This window comes from Gopherus evgoodei, chromosome 2 (genome assembly GCF_007399415.2).
Source record: "Gopherus evgoodei ecotype Sinaloan lineage chromosome 2, rGopEvg1_v1.p, whole genome shotgun sequence".
NCBI lineage: Eukaryota > Metazoa > Chordata > Testudines > Testudinidae > Gopherus > Gopherus evgoodei.
Genome location: NC_044323.1, coordinates 48,271,634 through 48,284,413, shown reverse-complemented (window position 1 = coordinate 48,284,413; position 12,780 = coordinate 48,271,634). Strand labels below are relative to the sequence as shown.

Here is a 12,780-nt window from a genome sequence, read left to right as displayed (position 1 = left end):
CTGCCTCCTAGAGGCGCCCAGGGGGGTGTGGTATGTGAGTGTCCCAGGTCACTGGGTGGGGGCTCGAGCCGGTTATGCATTGTGTTACTGAACCGGAACCCCTGGATACTGAACCTGGCCCTTGTTGCTGCCAACTCAGAGGGGCAGAAGGGTTACATTTTTGGGGGCTTGTCCGGGATCCCTGGGTCAGTACCCCTTGCAAGCACCTGTTGAGTGTTCCACTGTATTGGGAAATAATTGTGTTTATATTTTGAGGAAACTACTGTTTGTATAATGGCTAATATGTCGGGTTTGTTGGGCCCCAGTCCTGCAGCCTCTAGCTCAGGGGCGGCAGACTCAGCCTATGATTGGGCAAAAGCACTGGAGCATATATTGGAAAAGATTGTGTTGGCCTATGCTACGTCGAACTCTTGTCGTAAGTTAAGGTTATTTGATGGGGAAGAGGAGTTTGAACTCTGGTCGGAGCATACTACTGAAATGCTGTGGGAGTGGGCCGTACCTGATGTAGAAAAGCGACGATGTCTAATAGAGAGCCTTAGTGGCCCAGCATTAGATGTAATTCGCACCCTGAAGCTCACTGACCCTGAGGTCAGTGTGAAGGACTGCCTAGAGGCCCTTGATAATACCTTTGGCAGCATAGAGGGCCCTGAGGACAGTTACTGTAAATTCATTAATTCCCGACAGCAAAGGGGTGAGAAAATTTCAGCCTATATACAGAGGCTGGAGAGACTACTTCAGAGAGCTGTTATGAGGGGAGCAGTGACTGCTGAGCAGATGGATCAGACCAGACTGGCTCAAGTTGTAAGAGGGACTCAGTATCGGAACCCAATCCTACTTCATCTCCGACTAAGAGAACGGCAGGAGCATCCCCCAAGTTACTCCCAGCTGATAAAGGAGGTCAGGGAAGAAGAAGAAAGGCAGGCAGCCAGCGAGTGTTGGGAAGCCCAAACATTGGAACCAGCCAGCACGACGCCACCGCCAATGGCCAGTGTACTGATGGTGAGCACCACAGAGGAACTTGCCCAACAAATGCAAGTCCTGACAGAACGGATAGCTGAGCTGCAAAGCATCATTGACCGAGCTAAGATTTCCAGTAATAAGGAGCCTCAGACTGTGATGATAGAGAAGTCAGTATCTAGAGTCACCGTCCCAGCTCGCCGAATGGGGAAAGGACAATTCTTTTGCTACCGGTGTGGTCAGGATGGGCACAGTGCTGCTAACTGCCATAAGGAAGAGAACCCCTCCTTAGTGTATGAAAAGCTGAGGATTAGTTGGAAGAGATCCAGTAGCTGCCAGAAGGTCCGAGGACGGAGACCACCTAGGCCTAGAGGATTTGAAGATTCCCCCAGAAGAGACCATCCAGCTGGGATCCCTGCAGGACTGATAGGGCCTCGAGCAGAGGTCATGGTGAGGATTGAAGGGGCGGAGTGTAAAGCTGTGCTTGACACTGGATCTCAAGTGACTATTATATTTCAGTCATTCTACCGACAGATGCTTAGGCACCTGCCCATACAGCCACTGACTGGCATTGGTCTGTGTGGCCTCAGCATGGATGAATACCCCTATCAAGGGTATGTCATAGTGCACCTGGAATTCCCAGAGGAGGTTGCTGGGGTAAAGCAAGAGGTGGACACCGCTGCCTTAATATGCCCTGACCCGAAAGGGACCTCTGATGTGTCTGTGCTGATAGGGACCAACTCCAGCCTCTTCAAGGTGCTCGCGGATTACTGCAGACAACGGGCTGGGGACCAGTACCTGAGTACCCTGATGATCCATACGCTTTGTGCTGAAGCCTATAGGAAAATTGAGAGCACCAAGAAGGAGACATCTGAGCTACCGATTGGGGCACTGAAGTACATGGGTACAACCCCCTTAGTAGTGCCTGCAAGGACGGAGCAAGAAGTACTTGTCATGAGTACCAGGCTGAAAGGCAGTAAAGGGGCATTAGCAATGATAGAGCAGCCGGCTGAAGGAGAGCTCCCGGAAGGAGTGCTGGTCCCCAGTGGAGTCATAACCCTACCTGCTGAAGCCCAGGAAAAGGTGACTATACTGATTGCTAATGAAACAAGTAGAGATGTTGTTGTGAGGCAAGGACAAAAGATAGCAGACCTCTTTGAGCCTGAATCAATTGTAAAACCCAGTGTGAGACTCAAGTGCCAACAATAAACCCAGCAAAGTTTGACTTTGGAGATTCACCATTGTCTGAGGAGTGGAAAGATCGCCTAAGAAGGAAACTTTGTGAAAGATCCAAGGTGTTCTCATTGCATGAGTGGGATGTGGGATGTGCAAAAGGAGTAGAGCACAACATCAGACTACATGACTCTCGACCTTTCAGAGAGAGATCTAGGAGGCTTGCTCTCTCCGAGATGGAAGATGTGCGACAACATCTTCAAGAGCTGGCTGCAAATGGCATCATTACAGAGTCCCGCAGCTCATATGCCTCGCCCATTGTGGTGGTCCTTAAAAAGAATGGGAAAATCCGGATGTGTATTGACTACCGCACCCTAAACTGCCGTACTGTGGTTGACCAGTACACAATGCCTCAAGTTCAAGATGCCTTAGACTGTTTGCTGAGAAGCCAGTGGTTCTCTGTGTTGGATCTTCGGAGTGGATACTACCAGATCCCTCTGGGTGAAGAAGATAAGGAGAAGACAGCCTTCATCTGCCCATTAGGGTTTTATCAGTTCGAACGCATGCCCCAAGGGATTTCTGGAGCACCTGCCACATTTCAACGTCTTATGGAGAAAGTTGTGGGAGACATGAATTTACTACAAGTGTTAGTTTATTTGGATGACCTGATTGTGTTTGGAAGAACTTTGGAGGAGCATGAAGAAAGACTTCTTAAAGTGCTTGATAGGCTGGAGGATTATGGTTTGAAGCTTTCAATTGACAAATGCCAGTTCTGCAGGACCTCGGTGAAATATGTGGGGCATATCGTGTCCCAAGAGGGTGTGAGTACTGATCCTGATAAAATAGAAGCACTCACTACATGGCCACATCCAAGCAACTACAGAGAACTCAAGACCTTCCTTGGGTTTAGTGGTTATTACCGCAGATTTGTGAAAAACTATGCTACAATTGTAAAACCCCTCAATGATCTTACCAGGGGATATCAGTCCAGCAAGGACAAATCTAAGACCAAGAATAAAAAGCCTTCAGTGCAGAGACACTATGGCCCCTTCGAACCCTTTGGGCCATGGTGGGATGAGAGATGTGAAAGGGCTTTTCGAGCAATCATTACTTGCCTAACTCATGCCCCAGTCCTAGTATTTGCTGACCCAAGCAAGCCATTTATCCTGCATACTGATGCCAGTTTGGAGGGTCTGGGGGCAGTACTGTACCAGGAGGTGGAAGGCAAGTGTAAACCTGTAGCCTTTGCCAGCCGAGGACTGTCTGATAGTGAAACCCGCTATCCCACCCACAAGCTGGAGTTCTTGGCCTTGAAATGGGCCATCACTGAGAAATTTCGAGACTACTTGTATGGGGCTCAGTTCCAGGTGTGGACAGACAACAACCCACTGACCTATGTGTTAACAAGTGCTAAACTGGATGCTACAGGGCAAAGATGGGTGGCCGCTTTGGCTAGCTATGACTTCAGCATTCAATACCGATCAGGGAGAAGCAATGTAGATGCAGATGCATTGTCCAGGCGTCCACAGGCACCACGACTTGCTGTGATACCCACGGATGGAGTGAGAGCTATTTGCAGTGTAAGTCGCCGAGAGCCGGAGGCCCATGAGAGCCTTCATGGATGTGTTGCTGAAACTTTGGGCCTACCCTCTGAATGCGTGCCTTCTGCTTCAGTTAACTATATTGCTTTGGACCAATCTCCCTTGCCCATGCTCAATATGGCTGACTGGCAAGAGGCCCAGCTGCAAGATATTGACATTCGTGATACACTACTTGCCAAAAGAGAGGGGCGAGGCCCAGCTGAGGTTGTCCCACCTACCCCAGAGGGCAAACTACTATTGAGAGAATGGACCAAACTAAAACTGATTCAGGGAGTGCTACACTGCACGACCACAGACCCTCTACAAAAGCAACGGAATCAACTAGTGCTGCCAAAAGATTACAGAGTCCTGGCCATGAGGGCCCTGCATGATGACTTTGGACATTTAGGGATGGAGAGGACCCTGGAACTTATCCGCAGTAGATTCTATTGGCCACAGATGGCTGAAGATGTTCGCAGGAAATGTGAGACCTGCGCGCGATGTGTTCAAAGGAAAACTCTGTCCACGAGGGCTGCATATCTGAAGAACATCACCAGCAACAAACCTCTGGAGATGGTTTGCATTGATTTCTTGTCTTTAGAAGTGGACAAGAGGAATATTGGGAACATCCTAGTAGTGACCGACCATTACACGCGATATGCGCAGGCATATCCCAGACGTGATCAGAGGGCCACCACTGTCGCTCGAGTACTGTGGGAAAAATATTTCTCAGTTTATGGATTCCCAGCCCGGATACACTCGGATCAGGGACGAGATTTTGAGAGTCACCTTCTGAAGGAGGTGCTGAGGATAGCAGGTATTAAAAAGTCGAGGACAACGCCTTACCACCCACAAGGTGACCCTCAGCCAGAGAGGTTCAACCGAACCCTATTGGATATGTTAGGGACTTTGCGGCCAGAGCAGAAGGCAACCTGGAGCCAACATGTTGCATTTCTGGTGCACGCCTACAATGCCACAAAGAACGATGCTACGGGGGTCCCCCATATCTCTTGATGTTTGGGCGAGAACCAAGACTACCCATAGATTTGTGCTTTGGTGTATCAGAGGATGGCGATAGCTATGAAACCCATCAGCAATATGTATCCCGACTACGAGAAAAGCTACGGGATGCTTATCACTTAGCTACATCTGCAGCTCGGAAGAACGCAGACCGCAACAAACAGCGATATGATGCTAGGGTGCGTCTGCAAGAGCTCCAGCCAGGGGACAGAGTCCTGCTGCGAAATTTGGGTATTGCTGGCAAACACAAGATAGCTGACAGATGGAAGGCAATACCTTACTTAGTGATGGAAAAGCTAGGAGACCTGCCGGTCTACAAGATCAAACCTGAAGAGGGTCCAGGGCAGACCAAAACCGTGCATAGAAACCTTTTGCTCCCTGTGGGAGAATTGGTAGGCAGCCCTTATGAGATGGGCCACAACAGGGCAACTGGGCAGAACGAAGGTGCTGTACCAAAGCCGCCTTCCAATGTGGACAGCCGGCCTCCTGCAGCTAACCTACTCCTACTCAGCACATCTGACAGTGAGTCTGAGGAGGAAGACACAACCATGGTGTATCCTGGGATGAAGACAAGATTTCAGTCTCGATCCGCTGAATCAGAAGAGAGCACATCCTCTTCCGCCCTAAACCCTATGGCAGAAGTATTTAGGCCCATTCCTGACATCCCTGAGCCATTGGTGGGACCCCCGTGTAATGACTTACACAGGCTATTGGACAGTGGTGATATACAGATGGAGGATGTCCAGAGCACCTGCGACCCTCCACTGTTAGGACTAGAAATGCAGGAGCCTATGCCAGTATCTGAGGGGAACTCACAGGAAACCTCCCCATCCGGCACTCAAGAGGATGTCCCCCCTACCATAGCAACAGAGATTCTCAATAGGCGAGACAGGGTTATAAGACCAGTGAAACGGTTAACTTACGATGCACCTGAGGTGATTAGTGAGGAGCCTATACATTTAGCACACAGGTTTATGAAAGCTAAAGTAGGCTATCTAATGCCTTTTGGAGGGGACCAATAAGTTGGTATAGTAGGGAATGTGATTTGTCCGGAGGACAAATTCTTGGCTGGGGGGAGGATGTAAGCAGAGTCGGGATAAGCTCTACCCTGACATCTGGTGGAAAGAATTTCAGAGAGTGTATTTGCATAGGCACGCCTACCCTATCCCAGACTGCCGAGCTATGGGACTGCTTGGTGACAAATGACTCACCCTCAGTTGGGTGGTACTTGCTAGACAAGGGACATGGGTTCCAAACCCAGTGAATTGAGAGAGAGGTTGGGGACAGGTATCTGTGCCTGGTGGTGCAGTCTCCTTGTGGAGCCAGAAGCACCAGTTCCACCCCCTCCTCTCTCCACTGTGGAATGTCAGAGTTGATTTTTTTTTATTCCCTCAAGAATCTAAATACAGGTTACTGAACTGAACTCACTTTGGGCTAATGGTGCACTAGCATTGGGACTCCCCCACTAAGAGCTGAGATCACTAAGAGTTGAAATCACTAAAGAGCTGAAATAACTGAGCTGAGAGCACTGAGTACTGTGCTAACTAGTGGGGGAGCCTGAAGTTATACTGTGGAACAGAGCAGCTGGTGGAGTGGAGCAGTTGCGGGGATGGCTGGAGCGGATCACGGGACAGCTGGTAGCAGCAGAGCGGCTGGCAGAGCGGAGTAGCTGTGGGACGGGTGGAGCGGCCCACAGAGTGAGCTGAGCCGAGCAGTTTGCAGAGCAGCTCATGGGGCAGAGCAGCTGGTGGAGCGGAGCAGTTTCTGAGGACAGCTGGAGGAGCAGAGTGGAGCAGCTGGTAAAGCGGAGCAGTTCGTGGAGAAGGCAGAAGCAGAACTCACGGAGAGGCAGGGCAGTTGGCCCCGGACCACATAAGGTGCCCCTTTCTACCCAGGTTGGGGGATGGGACCTCTACAGATAAATTCTCGAACTCTGGGGTGGCATTGACCAGAGACTTTTGGGTTGTTGGACTTTGGGGTGATTGGACTTAAAACCCTAAAGGGAAAAAGGACAGTGCCAAACGTACTTGGAGGTGGGTTTTTGTTTATGGTTTGTGTTATAACCCTGTTTGTGGTGTTTCTCCAATGGGATGCCGCATTGATTCCTTCCTTTATTAAAAAGATTTTGCTACACTCAGACTCCGTGCTTGCGAGAGGGGAAGTACTGCCTCCTAGAGGCGCCCAGGGGGGTGTGGTATGTGAGTGTCCCAGGTCACTGGGTGGGGGCTCGAGCTGGTTATGCATTGTATTACTGAACCGGAACCCCTGGATACTGAACCCGGCCCTTGTTGCTGCCAACTCAGAGGGGCAGAAGGGTTACATATATGTACAAAGGGACCAGACTGATGCACAACAACATTAATTCCAGTATTTCCTAACTTTTGAGTATTTGACTTAGCAACTTAATAATGTTCTTTGAAGATAGCTTGGGGAAGGGGGGTTGTAAGTAATATTGATTTTATTTTCCTCCTTTGCAGTTCTTTTAAGGGCTTATCCTGCTTCCATTGAAGTCAACAGGAATTACCCCCTACCTCTATATACACACACACACATTTCCTGTAACTTCAGGACAAGGACAAAGCTGTAGGCTTTCGGGGGTGAACTCAAATGAAAAACTCTCTCTGTTTATCTATCAAACTCCAGCACATATTATGGCTATGTGCATTTATTTTTGCAGCTGAGGCCTTGTCTACTCTGTGTGGGCATTAAAGACTACTTTTGGCATGAAGAAGGATTTGCCCTGATGCCCTGGATTGAAATGTCCTGCTCTCCAAACTGCAGCTGGACTGCTGCCCTCTTCTGAGTTGGCTGTGTTTCAGTGGGGCTCTATACACATTGTTTGTGAAGCACTAGGGGGCTATGAAAGCATGAAATATGATTATTTGCTTCTTAACAATATAATACAGACCCTTAAACTCCTCCTAAACCTCAGAGGTACTTGACTGTCGGAGTTATAGACTGACTTACCTCTCCAAATGAGCTGCTGGGCACAAGGCACAGAGGCCTTTGTGGTACAGAAGTGTAAGGGTGCATGGCCACTCAGTGAAAAGCAGTTAACATTAGCTCCGTGGTTGCAAAGGATTGTGAGGCACTCAACGTTTGCCACGTCACAGGCCACGTGGATAGCAGCTTTCCCATTTGGCTTGTAGTTGACGGCCGCTTTGTGATCTAGCAGTACCATGAGGCTCTCCAGATATCCATACAGGGCTGATATATGTAGTCCAGTGGCCCAAGATGATTTTAACTTATAACTAGGCAGCCAATATCCTGTAAAAAGTGAAGATGTGTTACCAGCCTTGAATAAGAATCTTCCAAATGAGCCATTAAATTAGACTAATTGGAGGGAGGTAGAGGGGTGTTGGAGTTCAGCTTTAATTTATTTTAATGTAATTTAATCAGTTATGGTCTAGTGTATACAAAGTGCTCTGGAGTCATAACCTTACTTTCATTAAGCACTGCCGGCATGCAGGCTGACTGGATTGATTTTTGAACAGATGAATTGCCACGTAACTTTACTCCAAGGGTAGTTTTTTCTTCCTGCAACCTGAATAAAAAGACTGAATAAAAAAGGCCTAAAGCATTTGAAATGCCACCAGCTGAAATGTACAGGGGGTGGAAATAGGATCTTTGATCTGGTAAAAGCTGCGCAAATGCTACATTTGAATAAAAAGCTGCACTCAGGCTAGGTCTACACTAGGAGTTGGCGGTGTGCTTCTCAGCCCATGTTGGACATGCACTAGCTCTCCTGGAGCTAGTGAGCTAAAAATAGTAGTGTAGCTGGGGTCGTATGGGAAGCAGCAAGAGGCAGCACTGGCAAGATGTGGTGAGTACCTACTCGGGGGTTCTGGTGGGCTTGTACTCAGGTTGGCTAGCCCATGCTACTGTGGCTACACTACCATTTTTAGCACACTACATCAAGGAGAGCTAGCATGAGTATGTCTAATGAGAGCTGAGTATCGCACCCCTAGGTTCTAATGCAGGACTCTTGGCTAGACCCCTGACTCAATAGTAGCACATCATGTTGTTCTTGGGTAGGAGATCTCAGGATTTCACATCAGGGCGTGGGGTCTGCCTTCCTGTGGACGGGCTGTCATAACTCTAGTCCCAGATTTGGACCTTAGCGTCCAAAATATGGGGGTTAGCATAAAAACCTCCAAGCTTAGTTACCAGCTTGGACCTGGTACTTGCTGCCACCACCCAAAAAATTAGAGTGTTTTGGGGCACTCTGGTCCCCCTGAAAAACCTTCCCTGGGGACCCCAAGACCCAAATCCCTTGAGTCTCACAACAAAGGGAAATAATCCTTTTTCCCTTCCCCCCACCAGGTGCTCCTGGAGAGATACACAGAAGCAACCTCCGTGAATCTAAGCAGAGGGAGTCCACCCTCTGTAGTTCCAGTCCTGGAAACAAAAGCACTTTCCTCTTCACCCAGAGGGAATGTAAAATCAGGCTAGTAATCTAACACACACAGACCTCCCCCTGACTTCTTCCTCCCACCAATTCCCTGGTGAGCTGCAGACCCAATTCCCTGAAGGTCCCCACTAAAGAAAAACTCCAACAGGTCTCAAAAAGAAAGCTTTATATAAAAAAGAAAGAAAAATACATACAAATGGTCTCTCTGTATTAAGGTGACAAATACAGGGTCAATTGCTTAAAAGAATATTAAATAAACAGCCTTATTTAAAAAGAATACAATTCAAACCACTCCAGCAACTATAGACATGTAAATACCAAAGAAAAGAAACCACATAACTCACTATTTGATCTCTTTGTCCTTACACTTGGAAACAGACGATTAGAAAACAGAAATCACTTCTCAAAGCTGAGAGAAAAGCAGGCAGACAGACAAAGACTCAGACACAAACTTCCCTCCACCCAGAGCTGAAAAAAAAAATCCTGTTTCCTGATTGGTCCTCTGGTCAGGTGCTTCAGGTGAAAGAGACATTAACCCTTAGCTATCTGTTTATGACACGCCCCCCAAATTGCAGACAGTGGGGAAGCTCACTGGTGGCGATTTCCTTCTAGAACTTTAAAATAAACAGATTAATACAACACATGCACCTTTACATATACCACTAAGTATATAACAAACAGACTTCTACATTTTAAGAACACTTTTTAACTACTGGATTCTGGGAAACTCTCACGGGAGAGTGCATCCGCTACTTTGTTAGAAGCTCCTGTGATGTGCTGAATTTCAAAATCAAAATCTTGGAGAGCTAAACTCCAACGAAGAAGTTTCTTGTTGTTCCCCTTGGCAGTATGGAGCCACTTTAGTGCAGCATGGTCAGTTTGTAGTTGGAACCGCCGTCCCCAAACATATGGGCGTAGCTTTTCCAGGGCCTACACAATGGCATAGCATTCCTTTTCACTGACTGACCAGTGACTTTCCCTCTCAGACAGTTTTTTGCTGAGAAACACGACAGGATGGAAGTTGTGATCTGTTGCTTCCTGCATGAGCACTGCTGCTATACCACGCTCAGATGCATCCGTGGTTACCAGGAATGGCTTGTCAAAATCCGGGGCCCTGAGCACAGGGTCAGACACGAGTGTCGTTTTAAGCTGGGTAAAGGCCTTTTGACACTCATCAGTCCACTTAACTGCAGTTGGCTGGGTCTTTTTGGTCAGGTCGGTTAGTGGGGCAGCGATTTGGCTGTAGTGTGGTACAAATCGCCTGTAGTATCGGGCCAAGCCTAAGAAGGATTGGACCTGCTTCTTGGACCGTGGGACAGGCCACTTTTGGATAGCATCCACCTTGGCCTGTAGCGGGTTTATGGTTCCTCGACCCACCTGGTGCCCCAGGTAAGTCACTCTGTTTTGGCCTATTTGACACTTTTTGGCCTTAACAGTTAGTCCGGCCTGCCTGATGCGCTCAAAGACCTTTTCCAGGTGTAGTAGGTGTTCGGGCCAGGAGTCTGTAAAAATGGCCACATCATCGAGGTAGGCAACTGCAAATTCTCCCAGTCCTGCTAGTAGACCATCTACCAGCCTCTGGAAGGTGGCGGGTGCATTTCGAAGGCCGAAAGGAAGGACACTGAATTCATACACCCCCTCATGGGTGACGAATGCTGACCTCTCCTTGGCAGGGTTATCTAGCGGTACTTGCCAGTACCCCTTGGTTAAGTCTATTGTAGAGATGAACTGGGCATGTCCCAACTTTTCCAATAGCTCATCGGTGCGTGGCATTGGATAGTTGTCCGGACGAGTAACCACATTTAGCTTACGGTAGTCCACGCAAAAGCGTATTTCCCCATCTGGTTTGGGTACCAGAACCACTGGAGATGCCCATGCACTGGTAGATGAGCGGATTATACCCATCTGTAGCATGTTCTGGATCTGCCGTTCTATAGCAGCTTGGGCATGAGGAGACACCCGGTAGGGTGAGGTTCTAATGGGGTGAGCATTACCTGTGTCAATGGAGTGGTATGCCCGTTCAGTCCGTCCTGGGGTGGCTGAGAACAATGGGGCGAAGCTAGTGCACAGCTCCTTGATTTGTCGCCGCTGCAGACGTTCCAGGGTGGTTGAGAGGTTCACCTCTTCCACGCCACCGTCTTTTTTCCCTTCGTAGTAGACACCGTCAGGCCACTCAGCATCATCTCCCTGGACTGTAAACTGACAAACCTGTAAGTCTCTGGAATAGAAAGGCTTGAGAGAATTAACATGGTACATTCTAGGCTTTAGTGAGGAATTGGGAAATGCTATGAGGTAGTTCACAGTTCCCAGGCGCTCTTGGACCGTGAATGGCCCTTCCCATGATGCTTCCATCTTATGGGCCTGTTGCGCCTTCAAGACCATAACCTGGTCTCCTACCCTGAAAGAACGTTCTCTGGCATGTCTGTCATACCAGGCCTTTTGCTCTTCCTGAGCATTCTTTAGGTTCTCTTTAGCAAGGGCTAAGGAGTGTCGGAGGGTGCTTTGTAGGTTGCTAATAAAGTCCAGAATGATAGTTCCTGGAGAAGGCGTAAACCCCTCCCATTGCTGCTTCACCAACTGTAATGGCCCCTTAACCTCGTGACCATACACAAGTTCAAACGGTGAAAACCCTAAACTGGGATGTGGTATAGCCCTGTAGGCAAACAGCAACTGCTGCAACACTAGGTCCCAATTATTGGAGAATTCGTTGATGAATTTTCGTATCATGGGCCCCAAAGTTCCATTAAACCTTTGCACCAGGCCATTGGTTTGATGGTGGTACGGGGTGGCAACCAAGTGATTCACCCCATGAGTTTCCCACAGTTTTTCCATGGTCCCTGCCAGGAAATTAGACCCTGAATCTGTAAGGATGTCGGAGGGCCAACCTACCCTGGCAAAGATGTCTGTTAGGGCCAGGCACACAGTGTTAGCCCTGGTGTTGCCTAGAGCTACTGCTTCCAGCCATTGGGTAGCAAAGTCCACTAAAGTCAGTACCTACTGCTTTCCTCTGGGTGTCTTTTTTGGGAAAGGACCCAGAATATGCACAGCTACTCGCTGAAATGGGACCTCAATTATGGGGAGTGGCTGGAGAGGGGCCTTGACCTGGTCTTGAGGCTTACCCACTCTTTGGCATACCTCAAAAGACCGGACATACTTGGCAACATCCTTGCCCATCCCCTCCTAGTGGAAGGACTTCCCCAACAGGTCCTTGGTTCTGTTCACCCCAGCATGGCCACTGGAATGATTATGGGCTAAGCTTAAGAGCTTCCCCCGGTACTTAGTTGGAACCACCAACTGTTTTTGCGGCTGCCATTCTTCCCGGTGTCCACCAGAAAGAATTTCCTTGTATAAAAGTCCTTGGTCTATAATAAACCGGGATCGATTAGAAGAGCTGAGAGGCGGTGGGGTGCTCCGTGCCGCCGCCCACGCTTTGTGAAGGCTGTCATCTGCTTCCTGCTCAGTCTGGAACTGTTCCCTTGAGGCTGGGGTCACCAGTTCTTCCTCAGACTGTGGACTTGGGCTTGGTCCCTCTGGAAGCGATGTAGGTGATGGGGTTGTTTCCATTGCTGGTGAACCGCTCTCCGCTGGTGCACCTGAGGGTATTTCAGGCTCTGGCTGAGCCTTTTGGGTATGGCTGTC

The 12,780-nt window shown here is 48.8% G+C and overlaps 1 protein-coding gene across 4 annotated transcripts in view; it reads right to left on the bottom strand.

Moving 5' to 3' along the window:
• Positions 1–12,780, bottom strand: part of ASB4 (ankyrin repeat and SOCS box containing 4) — a 56,294-nt gene that overhangs the window by 36,262 nt on the left and 7,252 nt on the right. For all 4 annotated transcript variants that reach the window (XM_030550607.1, XM_030550610.1, XM_030550609.1 and 1 more), the window contains exon 2: positions 7,698–7,997. In XM_030550607.1, the coding sequence (XP_030406467.1) occupies positions 7,698–7,997 (300 nt within the window). The remainder of the gene's footprint in view (positions 1–7,697; positions 7,998–12,780) is intronic.